The 23303-nt window shown below is 46.5% G+C and overlaps 1 protein-coding gene across 5 annotated transcripts in view; it reads right to left on the minus strand.

The window, feature by feature from the left end:
• Positions 1–1082: 1082 nt before the first annotated feature.
• ARHGAP27 (Rho GTPase activating protein 27) overlaps positions 1083–23303 on the minus strand; it is a 67783-nt gene continuing 45562 nt past the window's right edge. For all 5 annotated transcript variants that reach the window (XM_083470443.1, XM_083470442.1, XM_083470441.1 and 2 more), the window contains 13 exons: positions 22917–23111; positions 20967–21071; positions 20333–20400; positions 18831–18918; positions 17254–17358; positions 16400–16498; positions 12756–12861; positions 11172–11297; positions 10651–10749; positions 9395–9472; positions 8211–8345; positions 6036–6141; positions 1083–4782 (listed from right to left, as the gene is read on the minus strand). In XM_083470443.1, the coding sequence (XP_083326569.1) occupies positions 4605–4782; positions 6036–6141; positions 8211–8345; positions 9395–9472; positions 10651–10749; positions 11172–11297; positions 12756–12861; positions 16400–16498; positions 17254–17358; positions 18831–18918; positions 20333–20400; positions 20967–21071; positions 22917–23111 (1488 nt within the window). In that variant the 3' untranslated portion in view covers positions 1083–4604. The remainder of the gene's footprint in view (positions 4783–6035; positions 6142–8210; positions 8346–9394; positions 9473–10650; positions 10750–11171; positions 11298–12755; positions 12862–16399; positions 16499–17253; positions 17359–18830; positions 18919–20332; positions 20401–20966; positions 21072–22916; positions 23112–23303) is intronic.

The raw sequence follows: 23303 nt of genomic DNA on the forward strand, positions 1-23303 counted from the left end.
TGAATATTTTTGCATAGCAGGGGTGATAAATGCCAAGCGTACGTCCCCGTAGAAACAACATCGTAAGAAGGCATGAGAGACAGTTTCTACCTCCATCAAGCCGCAGGGACAGACTCTTTTTGTGTATGGTTTACCCTCGAATCTGCCCTGCAATAAGGCAGATGGCAGCACGTTGAAACTAGCGAGGGTGAACAACCGTCTGTACTTGGGTATTTGTAATTTTGACAGATATGTTGCTGGGGTAAAACCTCTCCCATTGTCTTTTATCGCTGGGTGTTTATTCATCTCGCTCACATGGCAATGTAGTTCCACATCCCAATTTCTGACTTCCCTGATTCTGGATGAGCTAGAACTGGTCTGTGACCGAAATAATAAATTCATTCATTCACATCACTTTGGCCTGCAAGCAGAGCCATCTTTTCCATAGGGCTTATGCTCTCCCACAGCAGCATGGGGGAGAGTTGCCCCCCTCCATGGCTGGCAGTGCACAGCTTCGCCCTCCCCCCAACTATCCATGGTAATTTGGGGGCAGTGGGCAGAGTCAAGAGAACTGAATCCTTAACTGGACTGTAGCCTCAGCCACAAGGAAGATCCTTGAAATATACTCGGAGTCAAGTGTGGATTTCATGCTCTTTATTCAGCTCAGAGTAGTGAGGAATGGAAGTTCCCCCGAAATGTCTCCATTGTATACATTATTTACACAATGGGCCCCACGTGACTGGCTAATTCTGGGATTCTCCTGTAGGCCAATCAGGTTGCAGATTCGCTTCCACCTGGAGTTGGATTGGGTGGCTCCTGTGGACCAATCAGACTGCTGCATTCTGAATCCTATTGTTCTAGGACCAATCAGATTGCTGCCTTTTGGATCCTATTCAACTCAGTACATAACAATCCTATAATGCAAAAAGCAAATCCAAAGGCAAATGCGTCTATACAGAATGCTTCATTTCTCAAAATGATGTCGTAACTTCCATCCTAAACACTCGACATAACACCTGTGCTTTCCTTCCTAGAAAAAAAGGTGCCGGTACTGGGAGGGGAGGGGACAACTACATCACATGATCCCAAATATACACACACACTTTGTTCATTGAAAGGTTATTGTTTATTTTAAAATCAATTGTCACAAATTGTCTTCCAGCAAGAAACAAAAACAAAAAATCCTTCAGGTCCAACCACCGTTGTCTAAGATGGTTCCTAAAATGACCATCAATTTAAAAATCAAAACCTGTTGAATGTAGAAGGCAAGTGGTGGGGATTGAATCATTTTGTGCTTCCTCAAAACCCATGCCACAACGGAGATGTGCTAATTGTCCAATTCCTGAACAAAAGGCTTCGAGTATCTCATTTTTGTTGTGCCTGCAAACAATGCTTTGACTTTCCTGTCAAATCTTTTTCTGGAACAGGAAATGCTTTGGGATCAAGAAGTATATTTAACTTGTTTGGCCAATGTTTATCAGAGGCATGTTACATTCTAATTTGTTATGATTCCCTCTCCCAAGGATTTATAACCACACAACTCCTCTGGTAGCCCAGAGCTCTGTGGACACAAAACAGTAAATAACATGACATGGCTATAAAAAGGAGGAGAGGAATTCATCCCTCCCCTCCAATGATAAATTATTATTATTATTATTGGAAATACGTAGCTGCTTCTGCATGGGAGGTGCATAGGGAAAGGGCACTTTCTTAATAGCATTACTCATTTATCACTTTCTGTGGACTGTAAAAGGTTGCTGGGCTGAAGGTTTTGTGTCTTGAAGGTCAGACACCAAGCAGACAGTGCAGGGAAAGCGGACAAGCTTAGACCATGTGAGATTGGGATGGAAGACACAGAGAAGACCCTGTCCTTGGCCAGGGGAAAAAGCAGGATGAACATTCCTCCTTCATTGTTCATTAAAATCATAAATACAATTCCCCCCACCCCCACCCCCCGAGGTAGGTTAGTAAAGTCACTTTTCTACATCCGCTTATGGCTTTGTGCAAGGGACTTAGAAGCACCCATTGCACATTCAATGCCTCCAGCCAAAGCCACATGGTCCTGGAACCTGCGCAGGCAGAGATCTAGCCTATGCTGGAGAGACCACATGGTAAATTCCAGTATACCAGCCTTCCCCAAGCTGGTGCCCTCCAGATGTTTTGGACTATAATTCCCTCCAGTCCTAGCTGCTGATGGGAGTTTCAGTTCAAAACCTCTCCTGGTATGCCCCACGGAGGACCTTAAGGTCCATATATAGCAACACCCTAGTGGTCCTGAGCCCTAAGGAAGTTAGATTAGCCTCAACCAGAGCCAGGGCCTTCTCAACACTGGCTCCGGCCTGGTGGAATGCTCTGTCTCATGAGACCAGGGCCCTGCGAGATCTGATTTCTTTCTGCAGGGCCTGTAAGACAGAGTTGTTCCACCTGGCCTTTGGCTTAGAATCAGTTTGATTCCCTCCCCCACCTTCTTTTTCCTTTCTCCTCCTGCGAAGAGGTTGCATCCTAATGTTTTAATGTTGTATTTTCATCTTTTTTTAAATTGTATTTTAATCAACTTGTTTTTATTATTGGTTGTTAGCCGCCCTGAGCCCGGTCCTTGCTGGGGAGGGCGGGGTATAAATAAAAATTTATTATTATTATTGAAACATCTGGAGCGCACCATATTGGCAAAATCCGATGTAACCAAAGTCATGGTTAGGTGCCATTTTGGAACAGTGTTCCTCTAAGCCAGACATGGGGAAACCTGTGGCCATGCCCATCAGCCCCAGGCAAATGGTTGGGGAAGATGGCAGTTGTAGGGCGGTCCTACTAGCCCTACTCAACGTAGACCCTCTTAAGTTAATGGACATGAGCTTTCATTGCTTTCAATGAGTGTGCTCTGTCTTTTGTTGAATGCAATACAAGCAGCAACTGGAGGGCCACAGATTCTCCATCCCCTGCCCCCTATGAATTCCCAAATGCTGGATTTAGCAAAAAAACAAGATACTCCCCCTGCCCCCCAGCCACTCCCAATCCTTCAGTAGATTGTAGACTGGTTCTGGCTGTGCCAGCCACTGATGTATCACAGTTTTAACAGCATCTCTTCTTCCCATGCGAAGTACTTCCTGGTAGAATGGCAGGCCATGAAATCCAGTATTTTCCCAAGACAAGGCAACCTTAAACACTCATGGCTCAGAGAACCTGGGCCCTTGGCGGGGCTTCTATCTGCACTCAGACGTTTGAGTTATTCATGTACCAGCAGCAGTGGCCAAACCAGGAGGGCAGGATGGAAAAGGCAGCAAGCCTTCCAGCACATGGCGCTTTTCACTGGAAATGGGGAAGAATTAGACCACACTGTTACCAGTGTGAGACTCGGCCACTTATTTGTGCTGTTGAGCAGTGTGACAGATGAGTGGCGCAACATTGGAGCAGGAAGTTCACAAATCTAAGCCACGGAACTTTTCCCAAATGGCAGAAACTAGCCTTCTCAATCACCGTTGGTGCTAAAAGCACAAGCTCTTCACTGTCAATATTGGCACTAGACATGCAAACTTAATCCTCTTGACCGAACCAGAAAGTTTGCCAATGAAAACTCTCATACAGATATTGCTTCTCGTGCAACGTCGGAAGTTGTGTGTGCCCTGCATGTGCCTTGTTCTATGACACAAACAAACACAAGCACACACACCTGCAATCATGTGGACATATGGAAATAAGCTTCAATCAGTGGTAGATGCTCCCAGGGATCAATTTTTTTGCAGAGGTAGAACATGTATAGGAAGCACACTGCAGGTGGACAAAGTTGCATACCACAAACAGGGCAATCTCAATAAACTGGTCTTGGCTGTCAAGTGCAATCAACTCTTCCATCTTGGGGAGGAAAACTGAACACAAACTTGCAAATCTCAGGAGGAGCGTTACCCTCACGCTTGGCTAAAATCACACACATGCACCGGAATGAGCAGAAGATGCACTGCTGTTAACCCTACAATGCTGAACCCGCCACTATTCCCATAAACGCTTGTGACCTGCATCACAAGATGGCATCTTGCAATTTTCCGTGTTGCGCATGGGCAGAGACAGGTGGTGTGTGCCACATGGTCTAGCGTTTGGGTGATTGATGCCCTTGGAATGGATTTCTGGCTCTATTCAAACCCACTATCCGGCCGTGCTTTTTTAAACAAAAGTTTGCTCAAAAGAGCTGAAGATTCACAGGACAATTGTAGCAAGACAATCCCTGTAATTCCTTAACAAGAAGCCAGGATGCTTGAAAACACTATGGTGTGCACTTGGCCACAGAAGTCTCCCTCCCATTCTCCCCCCAAATTTTGTCCACACTACATCCTTCAGCGAAAGATATTCCGGGTGGGAGTTGAAAATCACTAACCCAAACAATGAGCTCCTTTCACGTCCAGCGGGGTTTCACATCCCTGACCCGCAACGTTCAAGAGAGGCAACCATGGACATTCTGAATCCTACATTGACAGTTTTATTGCTAGTCGTTTCTCTCCCTCCCTCCCATATCTTCACTGTCTCTAGTCTTGGTACTGCCCAGCAACACCGTCGTCCCCACAGCGATGGGACCTGCCCCTTTGCGTCGCAGCTGCTCCTTCATTCAACCAGGCTCCTTGCTCTGCTGGGAAGGTCTAGCTCTCGGGGAAGATGTAGCTGTATTGGCTAAGGATTTGCTCCACAATCTGGTTCTGGAAAACCATGTACATAGTCATGTTCCCTTCTTCGGCCTCTGGCTTCAGCAACGTTGGCCCAAAGACAATCGCGACGCTCTGCATGGACATGCGGTTCTCCTCCCGGAACTCTATAACCCTGCGGGGAAGAGAGGAAGGATTCCGTGAAAGGGGAAGAGAGACCCTGCAGCTACAGATGTATCTCATCTGGGCATCCTCGCTTGGTGGTGGCATCTTACTGTAGTTCACCTTCATCTGTGCTGTAAAACAGTATCATGGCTCTTTAAAAAGTCATGGATTCACCCAAAGAATCCTGGGAACTGTATTTTGTTACGGGTTCTGAGAGTCACTAGAAGACCCCTGGTCCCTCCAGGGGTGATTTAGCAAATAATCACTCTTTCTTGGGAATTTTGGGATTTGTAGCTCTATGAGGAGAATTGGAGGTTCTCCTCTCAGCACCCCGAACAAACAACAGTTCCCAGGATTATTTGGGGGTTTAAAGTGGTATAGGTAAAGGTAAAGGAACACCTGACCATTAGGTCCAGTTGTGGCTGACTCTGGGGTTGCGGCACTCATCTCGCTTTATTGGCTGAGGGAGCCGGCGTACAGCTTCTGGGTCATCTGGCCAGCATGACTAAGCCGCTTCTGGCGAACCAGAGCAGCGCACAGAAACGCCGTTTACCTTCCCGCCGGAGCGGTACCTATTTATCTACTTGCACTTTGACGTGCTTTTGAACTGCTAGGTTAGCAGGAGCAGGGACCGAGCAACGGGAGCTTACCCCATCGCGGGGATTCGAACCGCCGACCTTCTGATCGGCAAGTCCTAGGCTCTGTGGTTTAACCCACAGCGCCACCCGCGTCCCTGGTATAAGGTATAAGGGAGCTTTAAATGTCTAGTGCAGATGTGGTCCAAGTGTCTTCTAACACGGGTTAAAAGACACTTGCTACCTTGTGCAAATCCCTCTTCCACCCACCATATGATATCGTCAAATACTAATGCTTTCCAACAGTGAAAAAACCGAAAGAATCACCCACAGAACTTTGACCAGCAATTCAAAGCAGTGCAGCTAGAAGAAAATTCCTCTATAAACCACCCAGGGGAAACGTTTTAAAGGTGGAGTAAAAAATATAATAAATAAGTTTGGGTTGTCTGGGGGTGTGGACAGGGTAAGAGCCTTGTTTACAGACAGAAGCCTATGGACAGGAGAGTCAGCATGCTGGCGACAGGTGTGGAGAGGAGATGCGAAAGGCTGGGAGACAGCAAGACAAAGGTTGAATGGGAGGATTGTGGAATGGGAGGATAACCCCACAGGGACTCGAGGGGCTGGGCTTCAGAATTCGCACTCAACACCCTTATGCCAGCCCGGAGCACCAGGAGATGCGGCTGCTCACCTGCAGAGATGCTGGAAAAGTACCCTCATGGTATTCTGGTTAGCAGGAGGTAGAGAATTCACCAGCTCCCGTAAGCGGTAGCTGCGCTTCGAGGGCTCTGTAATTTCTGCAATGCCAAACAGAGGAAGAGATCTCACTCAGTGCATCCTTGCCCCCTAATAGAGATACAAATAAACGCAGAAGCCTGCACTGCTGCTATAGTCCTCCCTCCAACTTCCCTGCTACCCAATACTTGGGGCCGCTGCAAAGGGGCATCGTAAAGGTACCAGATTTTTTGCTCTATAAGACTCACTTTTTCCCTCCTAAAAAGTAAGGGGAAATGTGTGTGCATCTTATGGGGCGAATGCAGGCTGCGCAGCTATCCCAGAAGCCAGACCAGCAAGAGGGATTGCTGCTTTCACTGCGCAGCGATCCCTCTTGCTGTTCTGGCTTCTGAGATTCAGAATATTTTTTTTCTTGTTTTCCTCCTCCAAAAACTAGGTGCGTCTTGTGGTCTGGTGCATCTTATAGAGCGAAAAATACGGTAACTGCAACCTTTTGGAGACATTGGAAGTGTGCGTCTCAGGGCTCAATCTTGATATTGCATCTTGCTGCTGGAAGTGGGCAAAAACCAGCAGTGCGTCTACTAGTTCCTCTCCTTTCACTGCAGTGTCTAGTATGGGAAATGCCTGACATAACATACCATCGTGTCAAGCATTTCTTCGCCGCGCTGCAGCAGTCAAAATATGGAGCAGGGCAAGTCTGTGCGTACGATACCATGTCAGACATCTCCCTCACTAGATGTTAGGAAGAGAGGTGAGGAACGACGACAAGGCACACATGGCTGCTGTTCTTCAGCAGCCGGAATTTATCACAACACCTACCTGTGTGTCAGATGGTGTGTCAGTCCCGCTTGGACTACTGCAATGCGCTCTGCGTGGGGCTACCTTTGAAGGTGACCCAGAAAGTACAACTAATCCAGAATGCAGCAGCTAGACTGGTGACTGGGACCACATAACACCGTCTTGAAAGACCTACATTGGCTCCCAGTACGTTTCCAAGCACAATTCAAAGTCTTGGTGCTGACCTTTAAAGGCCTCAGCCCAGTATACCTGAAGGAGCGTCTCCATCCCCATCGCTCAGCACCGACACTGAGGTCCAGCTCCGAGTGTCTTCTGACAGTTCCCTCATTGCAAGAAGTGAGGTTACAGGGAACCAGGCAGAGGGCCTCCTCGGTAGTGGCGCCCATCCTGTAGAATGCCTTCCCATGAGATGTCAAGGAAATAAACAACTACTGTGTCTGACTTTTAGAGGACATCTGAAGGCAGCCCTGTTTAGGGAAGTTTTTAATGTTTGATGTTTTATTGAGTTTTTAATATTCTGTTGGGAGTCTCCCAGAGTGGTTTGGGAGGCCCATCCAGATAGGGGTGTAAATAATTTATTATTATTATTATTATTATTATTATTATTATTATTATTATTATTTCAGGAGGATGCTATGTTTTGGCGGCAGAGGAGGCTAGCTGACGGTGATTGGATCCCAAACAGGGTTTTCTGCGGTCCAAGCTACATGATGCATTACTATGCTCTTAATGCAGGTTTTTTTATTTAAACAAATCACAAATTTCTGGAGTTTGTGTGTGTGGAATCTAGAGACTCTATCATGAAGGGTAGGCCTTAACCCTTTATTGCCTGTTGTGATCCCAAATCCAGGCCAGCCCTCCCAATTAAAAATTGCAATGAAAAAAGTACTCTCATAAAAACTTGTTTCCCTTATGCAAATTGCAGTCACGGCCTCCCCAAACTGGACTGGGACCATAGCGGGGGGGGGGGGGGGAGAAGGATTAAGGTGCCTACTCTGCACACTAGAGTCCTGATCTGGATCTGGCCCTCCTGCACTGACAAATTTGTGCAAAAGCAAACCTGTGCTTAAGGCACAGATTCGTAGCCAAGGTATCGTCCTGTTTAGCTCTGAATGAGACTCCCACTGCGTCTCGAAGGCCTCAAGAGAAGCAGGCCTCTAAGAAGAAGAAGCAGGGCGTAATCTGAGTTCTTTTCCTGCTCTTGTCTTTTCAAAAGCACTGACTAAGCAGAAGACCGCTCTCACAGATGCACCTTTAAGTAATACTGCAGGGACCAAAAGATGCCCTGATGCTTGAACTCAGCTACCCCCTCCCCCAAAGCAACGTCTCTTACTGATGGCTGCAATGAATCTGTCAAAATGGCTGAAGGGGAAGAGCGGCTCCGGCAACTCCCGGAAGAAAAGCTTGAGGGCCCCCGTGATGACGTGGACATCGTCCCAACGGCCGTCGTCGAGATCCAAGCGCTCATCTGCAAAAGCGACGGCAGGGAAACGGGTTAAGCAAGTATCCTAGGGCTGCTGAATAAGGAGCCAATATTACTCTTGTCCAGAATGTTTGGGCCTGACCGCAGCACAGCAAGGGCCACTCCTGCACCAATCTAAAATACGAGGATGAATGAGGATCCCCTTTGGTCACAACACAGAGCGGCTGTGGAAGGAGTCCAGCTTCAGTCCCACCACTTGGGCAACTCTGATTGGCTGTGAACATGGGAGAGCAGCAGGTCTAGAAACAACTCTATGATTTTATCATAGAATTGCAGAGCTTTTGACAACTAAGATGTATATATTTTAGGACCCACCTTATTTCGGGTATTGTAAATTGTTTTAAGCTGTTTTAAACTCTGGGGCCTTAAGATAAAAGGAGGACAACAACAACAACAATTACTCATTCATTTTTTTCTGTCACAGTACGAGTGTGTGGGGGGATCTTATGAATTTTGTGCTTTTATGCTGTGAACCGCCCTCAGATCTTTGCATGTAGAGTGGTATACAAATGTAATAAATAAGGTAAAAGGTAAAGGTAAAGGACTATGGGGTTGCGGTGCTCATCTCGCTTTCGGGCCGAGGGAGCTGGCGTTTGTCCACAGACAGCTTTCTGGGTTATGTGGCTAGCATGACTAAACTGCTTCTGGTGCAACGGGACACCGTGATGGAAACCAGAGTGCACAGAAACGCCGTTTGCCTTCCCACCACAGTGGTACCTATTTATCTACTTGCACTGGTGTGCTTTCAAACTGCTAGGTTGGCAGGAGCTGGAAGAGAGCAATGGGAGCTTAACTCATTGCAGGGATTCGAACCACCGACCTTCTAATTGGCAAGCCCAAGTGGCTCAGTGGTTTAGAATAACAATACTAATAATCCACATAAATATTCAACCAATACCCTTTCTGGAGCGTTCTCTCTCTCTCTCTACGCACACACAATGCTAGAGATTGAACTTAGCACCTTCTGCACACAAGGGGAACATTGTACTGCTAAGCTTTGTCCCCTGCCAAGCTGAATCTAAGGAGTCCCTTACCATGGTCCACCTTGTAGCGCAGTTTCTGTATCGTCGCCAGATTCCCACTTATCCGGTAGAGTCCATCGATATCCAAACCTGCGGGAGGAGAAATTATGGCTCTTATACTAAATGCCCACGAGAGCAAAAGTATTGCCACGAACAATAAGTCTGAGCCTGAGAAGGTATCATGCAAATTACGGGTATTTGCATGCATCTCTGTTCCTTTGCACAATATTTTTTGCTTCAGTGGGAAGTGTCAAGGAGTTAAGCACCTCTGGAAATCCTGCTGCTCAGCTCCTTTCCAAGATGTCACCGGGCCCACATGTTTCGACACCTATCTTGCCTGCCACAAGGATTAGGTTAGTGGTGGCTTGTGTCCTTTTTGGACTGGTGGGGAGAATAGAAGGGAGCACAAACAGTAGGTGGAGCTGCAGGCAATGATATGCAGAGTGAACTCTGTTCAAGTCCTGTCAGCCATCTAAATCTCTGCTAAGTTCCTCAAAGGCAGGGGTCCCCAAACTAAGGCCCGTGGGATGGATAAGGCCCGAGGGACTCATTTATATGGCTCACGGCGACTCCCGCTGCCTGCTGCCCACTCTTACCAGCGCTGCGCTGCGCGGCTGCCCACTTCCGCGTTGGAGGAGCACCAGAAATAGCTTGTGTGCATGTGTAAGTATTATTTGCACATGCACAAGCGTTAGTTGTGGTGCACATCCGGTTGGAGGCCCGTGCACATGCGCACAAGCTATTTCCAGTGCTCCTCCGACCCGGAAGTACGCCGGAAATAGCGTGTGCGCACACGTATGGACACACGCTCCTCTGCCCTCCAGCCTGCCGCGCGATCGGCGCTGGAGACACGGTAAGTTTGCTGACCCCTGCCCAAGAGCAACACCGAGACTAAGGTGGAGGAAGCCAATAAGTAATGTTACCATCAGTCCAGGGGGGTAAGCAAGAAGGGCAGGCAGGTGGGGGGTGGCTGAGGGCAGATTGGTGGCGCTGTGCCCCATGGGCCTCAACAGAGCAGCCTTCACTGGATTAGTAGGAAGAAGAAGAAGAAGAAGAAGAAGAAGAAGAAGAAGAAGAAGAGGAAGAGGAAGAGGAAGAAGAAGGAACTCTCAAGACTTCCCACGACTCAGCAAAACCAGTTAATATGAATGGCACAAAACAGAAGAAGTTTTGCAAGTTTTGCTGCAGTTGTACAATGCGTGCAAGCCACAAAACTGGGGATAGTGGGCACATAATTTCAATTTATTTGGGGGCATAGAACTGTGTACCTCTCTTCTCCACAGTGCAGATGCACTGCCTCACAAACTGAGGCACAGTACTCTTCTCACGGTCGCACAAAACTTGCAGAGGGCATCCAAACACCTGATCTGGATTAAAGAAGCAAACAACCCCACGAGAAATCAGGTTAGAAACACGATCCAAAATATCCTTTCTATTTATATCTCATTGCCATCCTTGAAACTTGTGGAAAAAACAAGACAGCTATAAACAAATGAAAGCCTTCTTAACTTACACGCAGGCTAGGGACACGCTATACATTAATGGCGCGTGGTTTTCCCCAAAGAATGCTGGAAACTGTAGCTCTGTGAAGGGCAAACTACAGTTCCCAGGACTCTCTGAGGGAAGCAGTGTGTTTCAAATGTGTTCTAAACGTATGCCGTGTACACTACCTCAACTGAACAGCTGCAGTACAAAGGCTGAAACGTCTGTAAATTGGCCTTGGCTGATCAGCGAAGTTGCAAAGCCAATTATTTTTTTTAATGGACTCTTAGATCTTCCAGGAATATACCTTTGATGTAGCCTCGTTCCCGCAGGGACTGAAGGGTTGGCCGCCTCTGCAGAAACCTCAGGAGTTTGTTGCGAACTTTGCTGGAATCGCTGTCCGAGTTGAGAGAGGTGGATGAATGCCAGGAGGCTGCAGGGGGGAGAATTTGGCATTTTAGTACAGGAGGAGATTTATTTTCTGCTGAAGGCTGAGCCTGCCCACATGCTTCAGAGAAGAGGGACAATAGGAAATGCAAGCTTCTCTTCCAATACAGTTTCAAGGGCCTGTTCACACATGCAGAGCCGTAGCTAGGTGGATCTTGCGCCCCCTGGCAGAACCATCGAGATTGCGCCCCCTAAAGGTAAAGGGACCCCTGACCATTAGGTCCAGTCATGACCGACTCTGGGGTTGTGGCGCTCATCTCGCTTTATTGGCCGAGGGAGATGACGTACAGCTTCCCGGTCATGTGGCCAGCATGACTAAGCCGCTTCTGGCAAACCAGAGCAGCGCACAGAAACGCCGTTTACCATCCCGACAGAGCGGTACCTATTTATCTACTTGCACTTTGATGTGCTTTCAAACTGCTACGTGGGCAGGAGCAGGGACCGAGTGACGGGAGCTCACCCCGTCGCGGGGATTCGAACCGCCGACCTTCTGATCGGCTCTGTGGTTTAACCCACAGCGCCACCCGCATCCCTAGTCACCAACAAATCAGCTCTTCTTTTTGCCTCTCCTCCAACTCCCCCTCCAACCATTCAATTCACCCTCTATTTAAAACCTTTACTTGTGAGGCAATAATCAATATTTTTATTTATGGACATATTTTTAAGCTGGTTTTGCATGTGCCCCTCGCCTATGCCCCTGGAGGGGGCCCACGTCACCACCCCCTAGCAGCGGCCCTGCACACATGACCCTCAAAGTGCTGTTTGCCTTGTCCAGAATCTTTGAGGCCGGTGTGTGATTTCTGTTATCTAGAATGACTATCCAGACTGTGCTCAGGTGAGGAGCAAGCAAAGGGAAAGGGTGGCGACAGAGACCCCAGGCTGAAAGGTCACTCCCAACAGGAACAAGACAAACCTCCAAGTACAGTGGTACCTCGGATTAAGAACTTAATTTGTTCTGGAGGTCCGTTCTAAACCTTAAACTGTTCTTAACCTGAGGTGCCACTTTAGCTAATGGGGCCTCCCGCTGCCGCCGCACGATTTCTGTTCTCATCCTGAAGCAAAGTTCTTAACCCGAGGTACTATTTCTGGGTTAGTGGAGTCTGTAACCTGAAGCATCTGTAACCCGAGGTACCACTGTAACAGACGTGCAAAAACAAGCTCCTGCACCACTGGGGGTGTATATGGATGGATTTTTACTTGTCGGAAAGATAAAAAGGAGGGGAGGGGGAAATAATGTATAATGCCTTGAGCTGCTTTTTTGGGGGGGGATGTGATAGCAATGTAAATTAATAATAATAATAATAATAATAATAATAATAATAATAATAATAATACTGCAATAGACAAATATAAACTGTTTGAACTATTTGTGAAGGAAAATTTCGTTCAAAAAATCCATTTCTCTGTTTGAAACAAAAAATTTGCACTGAGTATTAACACTGACCTGGGCTTTTCTTCTCACCCTCTTTGTCTCGGTTGCTTCCTAGCTGATCCTTCGATCTCAAATCCGATGAATTCTCCTCGTTGTCTTCTGGAGGGAAATCTGTAGGCTGAAAGAAATACAAGGGTCACCTTTGTCTGTACCTCTGAAGAGAACACGACATTTTACGGTGTGTTTGCAGCTGCTTGAATTCCCCATTTCATTTGCATTGTCCACACCGCTCTCAACGCTTGTCCCCTGCAAAATATGGGGGTTGCCTGATATGGGGATCATCCAGTAAACCGGGGGGAAATTGGGCTCCAAAGCACTCCAATCAGGGTCACAGACATTTGTTTCAGCGTTTTGGGGCAGGTGGATCCATAGCCACTTTCTGCAACTCTCCGTTCCACAGCTACTACAGTGGTACCTTGGGTTAAGTACTTAATTTGTTCCGGAGGTCCGTTCTTAACCTGAAACTGTTCTTAACCTGAGGTACCACTTTAGCTAATGAGACCTCCTGCTGCCGCTGCACCGCAGGAGCATGATTTCTGTTTTTATCCTGAAGCAAAGTTCTTAACCTGAAGCAATATTTCTGGGTTAGCGGAGTCTGTAACCTGAAGCATATGTAACCTGAAGCGTATGTAACCCGAGGCCCACTGTACTTCCTGAATGCCTTCATTTCTTCTCCAGCCATGCTCCTGACTATTTCATCCACATTCCTAAACTATTCAGTTCCTCCTTTGATCCCTCACATTTGCACAAAACCAGAAAACCGTAGAGGCAGCCAGTTCCACCCAACCTTGGGGGTCCCCCATCAACACATGTTGCAAGGCCCGCCACCGCTACTGCAAGGCCCGACAAGGCCTGTCGCCACAAGATTTGGCCCCTCAATATATACTGTATATATTTTTGCGGGGCTCAGTCTTGTCCAAACAGACTTTTTTGGGGGGTGGGGGGACTAAAGACACTGCCGTCCTATAGAGTCTATGCAAGCAAACCATGTTAAATACAGTGGTACCTTGGGTTAAGAACTTAATTCATTCCAGAGGTCTGTTCTTAACCTGAAACTGTTCTTAACCCGAGGTACCCCTTTAGCTAATGGGGCCTCACGCCATCACCACGTGATTTCTGTTCTCATCCTGAAGCAAAGTTCTTAACCTGAGGTACTATTTCTGGGTTAAAAGGTAAAGGTAAAGATACCCCTGCCCGTATGGGCCAATCGTGTCCGACTCTGGGGTTGCGTGCTCATCTCGCTCTAAAGGACGTGAGCCGGCGCCGTCTGAAGACACTTCCAGGTCACGTGGCCAGTGTGACAAAGCTGCAGCTGGCGAGCCAGCACCAGCGCAGCACACGGAAACGCCGTTCACCTTCCCGCTATAAAGCGGTCCCTATTTATCTACTTGCACTTAAGAGCACTTTCGAACTGCTAGGTGGGCAGGAGCTGGGACCGAACGACAGGAGCTCACCCCGCTGCGGGGATTCGAACCGCCGACCATATGATCGGCAAGTCCTAGGCGCTGAGGTTTTACCCACAGCGCCACCCGCATCCCCTATTTCTGGGTTAGCGGAGTCTGTAACCTGAAGCGGACCTTCGGAACGAATTAAGTACTTAACCCGAGGTACCACTGTACTTAATTCGTTCCGGAGGTCCGTTCTTAACCTGAAACTGTTCTAAACCTGAAGCACCACTTTAGCTAATGGGGCCTCCTGCTGCCGCTGCTCCTGCCACACGATTTCTGTTCTCATCCTGAAGCAAAGTTCTTAACCTGAAGCACTATTTCTGGGTTAGCGGAGTCTGTAACCTGAAGCGTATGTAATCTGAAGCGTATGTAACCCGTGGTACCACTGTATAATAGAACACCTACTGGCATGAATGGAAAAGACCAAAGTTGCTCCTCATATACAAATTTAAATAGGTGCAAGTGTGGACCACTCTGATCTAATTCAAATGGGGGTGGAAGGTGGACAAACAGCTTGACAATGCTCAAATGTGGACAACTCCTAAGTGTAACTGGGTGTGTACAGGTCTTCTCAAGGATGCCATTTTCCTCCCATTCCTCTGGCTAGCAGAATAAAATATCTCCCATGAATTGGCTGCCAATTGATGGAAGCTTCCTGACTGAATTCTTGTGAAAACGACACAATAAAGAAATGGTAAAGGTCTTCAAATAACTCAGGATATGCAAACTAGGGGTGCTCAGGGATTTCATTACGTCCACATTCCTAAGTGAACCAATCTAATTGCCCTTACTGGATAAACACGTAGTTAGCAACATCGTTATTATATTGACACACGTTTTATGTTTAAAATGTGTACCCAACATGCAAATTTTTGTAGGTTGCTTTTAAAAAATAAAATTGCAGGATGATGCAGAAACAGGAAGGAAATGACTTATGAATAAACAAACCAGAAGTGGACTGAGCTGTCCTTCCCCAACGCACAAACTAGTTAAAAAAAATTACACAGTATTTTTAATAACACATAGAAGCCGATCAAGACAGAAAATCAAATGGCAAAAGAGAAAACAGAATACGTAATAAACTAATTATTTAATGCCCCTTAATTAGCAACATGGAGTGGAAATTTTCTACAATGGAAATTTTTCAGTGTGCGTCCTCTCTCTTTAAATGTAGTTTTATTGAAGACTATTCAATGAAATTTTCCAGTGTTGCATTTGTTTCCGTTTTCCAAATATGTGTTTCACAAAATTAATTAGCAATACAACACATGGATACAATACTAATGAAAGTGGGCAATTTCAAAGTTGCAAATCAAGCCTTAAAAAAATAAAATGCAAGAGAATTGTGTGCCACTGAGGTGTCAAAAATAAGAATAATTTCCAAGTAAAACTTTGAAGTTGCTTGAATGGAACACTCAAACACCACATTAATGCCGCAACCTTTAACACACTTGAACTTAAGTGAGAATCTGAGTGAGCATGCTTAGGTTTGCAATGTGATTATTTGAACTTCATTAGGAAAGAAGATTCAAAATACTGGGCCATTGGAATAACTTCTGAGATTTTCATACAGCATGAAATTCTAACATGGCCATTAAAAAACTAAACTAAACAGAAAAGTCAAATAAACATACTAAATCAGATCCAAATGGCATTGGGGGGTCAGGAATCCATGTAATTTCCTGATTTAATTGTTTCCAGGGGAAAAACTGCAACACAGCCTTTTATATTACACACAATCAGATACCTGAGGCAGTGCACCTCTGTGTCACATTCAGACCAACCTTGTTTACACTTGATGCACAGAACTGGGGGCGAGGGGGGGCGGTTTACAACATTTGTTTTCCCCCTTGATGAACATAAGGCCTACTTCTCCCCCCAGGCTCTATGCTTCCCTCTTCCTGGAAGTCCTTGCTAACCCCTTAAGTTATGTCTGCCATAAAAACACCTGACAGGAACCCAACTGAGGTTTCTTACATTCGGGGTTGGCCCAAGACATTTTGTCACCTGAGGCAGACCGCAAAATGGCACCCCACTCCTTGACAGGAGAGAAGGGGTGAAGGAAGGAAAAAGAGGGGTGGGAAGAAAGATTGACATCGGGATCTGCTGTCCCTGTGGATTCTTCTGCCTGAGGCAGTTGCCTCACCTTGCCACATGGGTGGGCTGGCCCTACCTGTGATAAAAACATGGGACAAGCCCCACTCTCACCAGTTTACTGATGCTGTCAGCAATTGCCTTCTGCCATGTGCTGATGATGCACTCTGAATCATGCCGGATCAGGTACTCGGATCCCTCCCGTGTCTTCAGCTGGAACAGAGGAACCATGCGATAGTGATATCCAGACAGAAGATGCTCACCACAACCCCAAGAACTCAGCAAAATGCGCCCCAGATTCAGTACAATTCTCACGGGTTTCTCATTGACGACGTTCCTGTACAGTATTTCAAAATTTCTGAAAGGTGAACTGTGCCAGATCTCAGAACCAAACCGCAAAGCCTGCCCTCTAGCCCAGCAACTCTGCCATATAATGCACAAATCGGAGAAGGGTGGGGTTAAGGGACTACTGAAACCCTTTTGACATCACAGGGGGGGACCACCACTTGAAACCAGGTTGCCATGTACAAATATGGGCTCCCGACACTAATCTTTGCCTTTTGTAACCGACGCAGCGCAAGACACATTGCACGGCAACCATAACTTTCATTTTAAAGAAGTGGCCCGTATTTAGGAAATGACAAGATTCACTTTTGATAAGTCTAGTCTTCATAGAGGAAGATGCTTGGAAGATGGAACTGTTGTGGTTTTGTGGTCAAAACTCATTTGTACCATCAGCATTAAGACTGCCTTAAAAGTCTGTCTGTTTTTAAAAATGTGTGTTCCCTTTTTTCCAGTGAAGCTAAGTTTGTTGAATTGATATTTGCAGGAATAGCCACATTCAGGCAGGTGTAACAGACAGATTGCCTGGTGGGCAGCACAGGTCTGTGTTGCTTCCTCCTCCATGCATTTTGCCATCATCTGTTGCTATGGAAACAGAAGCAGAGACGGGGACCACCATCCTTTACCTCCAAGACGTTCTTTTTGCTCGACTTGTCTTTTGCAGCCCAAGAAAGTGTTGCTCCACTAAGATCCACAGTGTGCTCAGGGCTGCTCAACACGGAGGGATGTTTCTGAGGGTGAAGGTAGGAAACAGAAGCAGCAGGGAAGTCCACATTTTATGACTGCTTGCAACTACAGAGAAAACAAAAATCCCACCCACTTACCCATCAAATTATACCCTGCAGAGAAATTATGGAGCTTTCCAGACACCCTTTTTATTGTGCATTTATGATGGTTTGTGCTCATGATGCTATTGGGGCAGTCACACAGCTGAATTTCCAACCAGTGCATATTGTGTAACTTCCTTCTGAAACCCTGCAACTTTTTATATACCACAAAGATTCGGCAGGAGGAGATGCCCTGCTTTTGTTGTGCTATAGTCCCTCTGGACAACAATAACATGCAAGCTTTGACTTGGCTAAGTACCACAGAACAAACTAGATCATCCTGGAGGGGTTCTAAAAGATCACTGGCTCTCAGTACGTTTCCAAGCACAATGCAAAGTGTTTGTGTTGACCTTTAAAACTCTAAACGTCTTCGGCCCTGTATACCTGAAGGAGTGTCTCTACCCCCATTGTTAAGCTGGACTCTGGGCTTCAGCTCCAAGAACCTTCCGGCGGTTCCTTCACTGCGAGATGTGAAGCTACAGGGAACTAGGCAGAGGGTCTTCTCGGTAGTGGCACCCACACCCACGCTAGGCGTTCACACTGGGTCACAGATCAACAGCGGAGCACCTGCTTTTGTCTTGTGTGTAGTTATCTAAATCTTTTCATGTTGTAAGTTGCCTTTTAGTATTATTTTAATGTATTTTATTTATGATTTTCAATTTTATACATTTCAATAATTTTATATTCATTTTAACATATCATAACTTGCCAGAGTGGTGCATGCTCTGGTTATCTCCCGCTTGGACTACTGCAATGCGCTCTACGAGGGGCTACCTTTGAAGGTGACCCGGAAACTGCAATTAATCCAGAATGCGGCAGCTAGACTGGTGACTGGGAGTGGCCGCCGAGACATTATAACACCGGTCCTGAAAGACCTACATTGGCTCCCAGTACGTTTCCGAGCACAATTCAAAGTGTTGGTGCTGACCTTTAAAGCCCTCAATGGCCTCGGCCCACTAGACCTGAAGGAGCGTCTCCACCCTCATCGTTCAGCCCGGACACTGAGGTCCAGCTCTGAAGGCCTTCTGGTGGTTCCCTCCCTGCAAGAAGTGAGGTTGCAGGGAACCAGGCAGAGGGCCTTCTCGGTAGTGGCACCCACACCCTGTGGAACGCCCTCCCATCAGATGTCAAGGAAATAAACAAATATCTAACTTTTAGAAGACATCGGAAGATGTATAGGGGAGTTTTTAATGCTGGATGTTTTATTATGGTTTGGTATAAGCTGGAAGCTGCCCAGAGTGGCTCGGGCAACCCAGTCAGATGGGAGGGGTACAAATAATAAGACAACAGGCAGCTGGGAGAAGGCTGAGGTTTGGTGGAGCAGCCTCCACTGTCTGCCTTTCAACTGGAGCAGCAAGCCAGGGCTGAGGACTCACCACACTGCTAGACGTGGAGTGTTTTGAGTCCTTGAAAAAAGTCAAGACACCACCTTCTAGGACTGTCCATGAAGAACTCCAATTCTTCCTAAGAGGGGAGAAAGGGAAGGAAGAGAAGGAAACCTCATTCACAGAGCAGTGCTAACTGAGCAGCATGAAACGGAGGAGAGGAACTCTGTCTGCCTCAAGGGAAAAGGTTCTCCTACCCTCCGTTCTCCTGATTCCCTTCCACCCGCCCCTCGCTCCGCATTTCTGTCACCAACTTTGGCATTAGGGAGAGTTCACACATGCAATTATTACAACATCCAGGTCTCATGCCATGCACCTCTCCGCAAGTTCAGGGCCTCTGATGAAGAGTCAGCAAGGCAGAAGGTGGGACTTCTCAACTGAGGGAACCGGGCCATGGCATTTGGTCGAAGGAAGAGATGGAGACAGAACCAGGAAGCCAAGCTGAGGTCAGTTCCAAGGAAGAAGTCCAAGCAGGCAGAAAGGAGGAGACAGAAGGGCTGGGGAGGAGGAAGAGAGACAGAGGACCAGCAAAGTCCAAGGAGAGATGTAGGAAGAAGACAAGATGGTGAACCAGAGCTGCTGAACACACAGGAAATGCTTTGCTGCACAAAGTCCTTTCCACCCTAGGGCCTTTTGGAACTGCCCTTCTGCAATCAGCTGGAAATAATAATAATTTATTACGGCCGTAGGCCCATACAGGTAAAAACAAGACATAAATAACAGCCTGTGCACGTGGGGAAAAACAGCCGCTAACACACTACTATAACAATAAAATACTATAAGATGGAATGGCATACTACGCCTTAATTAGCTTGTGGTGCTCCTTGGCAACGCTTTTGGGTAAGGACAGCGACCAGGAACCTAGCCACTTTCAGGGTCGTATGGGTATCCTTATCCTGCAAGATTTGGGCAAGGTGGAATTTTGGTGGGGTACCCTCTAGTTTCTGTATGATTGATCCCAACAAATTTGCCCGTGGCACCTTGAATAAGGGGCAAGTGAACATAATGTGCTGAAGCGACTCCAGCGTCTCCTTATCACATTCGCACATGGCGGAGGCTTGGCCCTTTGAGAATCTATGTCTCAGGACATAGCTTCGGCAGCACATATACTAAAATTGGAACGATACAGCTGGAAACGGAATTAAAGCACTGCTGTTTTGTGCAGCGCTGTTTATCCCACAACAATCCTGCAATGAAATCCCAGCTCTGTTTACACAAAAGAAGCCACTCCCTGGAGTGAAAGAAACTAGGCTGCCTCTGATTCAAGATGGGGCCTACAAGCTTCCGTTGCTTAAAAAAACATTTGCATTAAAAACTTTTTTTCAAAACCAAACACACCTTCTCGATTAAGGACACATCTTTAACGCCCGCTTTAAGAAAGGAGGTTTTCAAACAGCTTGGATCCAGGATACCTGGGGGTTTGATTGACCCCATACCAACTTGCCCCAAACCCCAAGATCAGAAGGATATGCACACAAACAAATCATTCTTACCTCTGGCGTTTCCCTTTATCAGCAGTCTTTGTCCGAAAGAGCATCCCAGCCTTTTCAAGCGTTTTTAACTGAGCGGAGGGGAGGAAAAGGCTGTAGTTTAAATCTGTCCTAGCTGTTGGGGAGATCCCGTAACATTATTCACCCCCTTTCCCATTCCTAATCCCATTCCTAATGCTGAGGAAAATCTGTGTACACACCATACCTTTGAAACACACCCCGCAAGAATATAAAACAGCCGCCTGGGGAATGCCCTTAGGCCACATCTAATATTTAAAGGACTATATATTAAATTTAAATGTACCAGTATGTTTGCAGATGTGGTCTTATATGCGATGCCCAGTCTCCCAGTTACCAATCAAGAGAAAACAGAAGAAAAATGGAAGAAGTGGGAATTGTGGCCACAAGAGTTATCAGCTGACTCTTTATGGAGCGGAAGGAAATTGGGTCCTCAGCTCACCACCCTAGAGCATCTTATTCATTTCTCTCCCCTACCCTAATCTTTTCACAGATGAACCTTGTAGTTCAAAATGCAGGAAGGATCAGGAAACCGGTATATATCCCTTCCTCAATGGGATATGAATTCCCACTTCAGATCTTCCTCCACCAGTCCAAGACAATTGAGGGTGTTCCTTACCTGTCCCTCCTTTGGCCCAGAGAATGGTACCCAGTTTCCAAAAGGGCTGCTGTCCAGGCTGGACCCACTGCTGGTACTGTGGTGATGGTGGCCGGATGCAGCGACCTGGAAGATATCCTTTTATTAGCAGGAGCAACACAGAACAGGAGCATGTTACAAGCTGCTGATCAGCCCACAGCGCCCTTGAAGCCCTGCCGAAATATTCCTGTGTTTGTGTTGATATTAAAGGTAAAGGTAAAGGGACCCCTGATCGTTAGGTCCAGTCGTGGCCGACTCTGGGGATGCGGTGCTCATCTCGCTTTATTGGCCGAGGGAGCCGGCGTACAGCTTCCGGGTCATGTGGCCAGCATGAATAAGCATCTTCTGGCGAACCAGAGCAGCGCACGGAAACGCTGTTTACCTTCCCACCACAGCGGTACCTATTTATCTACTTGCACTTTGACGTGCTTTCGAGCTGCTAGGTTGGCAGGAGCAGGGACCGAGCAACGGGAGCTCACCCCATTGTGGGGATTCGAACCGGCGACCTTCTGATCGGCAAGCCCTAGGCTCTGTGGTTTAACCCACAGCACCATCCGTGTCCCTGTGTTGATATTACCACAGAAGAAAAGCCTTGCCATCAGCTAGTCCATACCATTTAATAAGGGCTACCAGAAACATAAAACAGAAAAAAAACTGAATTTTGACTTGTGCTTTTTTATTAAAAAAAAAATTCTTCAAAGCTTAATCCCCAAATCAGAAGAAGAATCTTCACCTTGAATTTCTGCCCCCAAAGCAGCTTTTAAAAAAGGTGCAGGATCTGCTACAACAGCAGCAAGAATACTCATTGCAAAGTATCGGAAGACACTAGATCTACCCACTCTGGAAGAATGGCAGATGAAGGTGATGGACTACATGGAATTGGCAGAAATGACTGGCAGAATTCGTGACCAGGGAGAAGAGGCGGTGGAGGAAGACTGGAAGAAATTTAAAGACTACTTGCAGAAGCACTGTAAAATTAAGGAATGTTAAAATGATGTTTGATGGAAAATAAGTGGTTTTGGTAAAAAGATTTCTAAGAAAATGTAAATAGGGATTGACATCTGGAAAATTGATATTTATAATAGGTTAATATCTTGAGTGAGGATTAATGTTAGAGGGTAAGGATTTGCTGAATTTAATATCTGAACTGGAATACAAAATGGGAGGTGTGAGGAGGTCAAGAAACTAGTGAATGAAATATAAGATATGAAAATACTAATCTATTTTCTGTTTTGCTTTTTTTTGCTTTTTTCCTTTCCTTCTTTTGTTAACTGCTTTCTATTGTGTATTTTTTATGTGTTTTGTTTTTGTATTTTTTCATTTTTGTAGTTTTTCTTACTTTTAAATTTTGAAACTTTTTATTATTTGTGAAACTTTAATAAATATTATATTTAAAAAAGGCCAGGATCTTGCCAGCTTTAAAAAAGGCGGCATTTGTTATTTTCACAGGGTTGCTGGTTTCATTGACCAATTACGATAATGTTTTGTATAACATTATCACTTGCTATAACATTCAGTGATGATCATCTGACATTTCCTTAATGGGCATCAAAGGCCTCAAGCGGGTTTTTTCAATGACCCATGACAACTAGTGGCTATAACAACAGGCCAGCCAAGAGGACACACTTTCTAGTTAAAATGGGGATCAAACTCCAGCCTTCTTCAGTTTGTAGCAGAGGGGGCAGAAGCACAGAAGTAGTCTTTGGGGGAATAAGATTACGCTTATTTCCATTTGGGAATGCCTATCTCCTCTTCTGTGCTTAGTGACTCTGCACACGCTCTTTCCCCTCAAAGAATTCTGGGTACTGTAGTTCCCCCTCCTGGAGTGACAACTCCCAGCCACCCTGAACGAACGACAGCATGGCAAACCGTGGCAAAATTAGCATGGTTACCCCAGTGCACAGACCCACAGGCATTCTGAGCCCTCCTTACCGGGTTGGAGGCATACTGGTCACCATCGAACACCAGTCCTTCCTGGTTGCCATAGGACGGCCAGCCTTGGTATGCAGAGGGAACGCAGAGTCCGTCCAGCGGCTGGTAGGAGCCAACCGGAGAATAATCTTCTTCAGGATAGGGCTCAAGTTCATCGGGAGAAAGGTTGGGGTAGTCAGTTTCTGGAGTTGGCGGCTGAAGGAGGTTTCAGACAAGAGGTCAGCACACAGCATATTATCAAACAATAATTGAGGGGTTCTTAAATCTCCTTAGAGAATCTTCCCCCAGAAGATAAAGGTAATGGGACTCCTGACCATTAGGTCCAGTCGTGGCCAACCACAGAGCCTAGGACTTGCCGATCAGAAGGTCGGCGGTTCGAATCCCCGC

This window comes from Podarcis liolepis (genome assembly GCF_965112155.1).
Source record: "Podarcis liolepis genome assembly, chromosome: 13".
Classification (NCBI taxonomy): domain Eukaryota; kingdom Metazoa; phylum Chordata; class Lepidosauria; order Squamata; family Lacertidae; genus Podarcis; species Podarcis liolepis.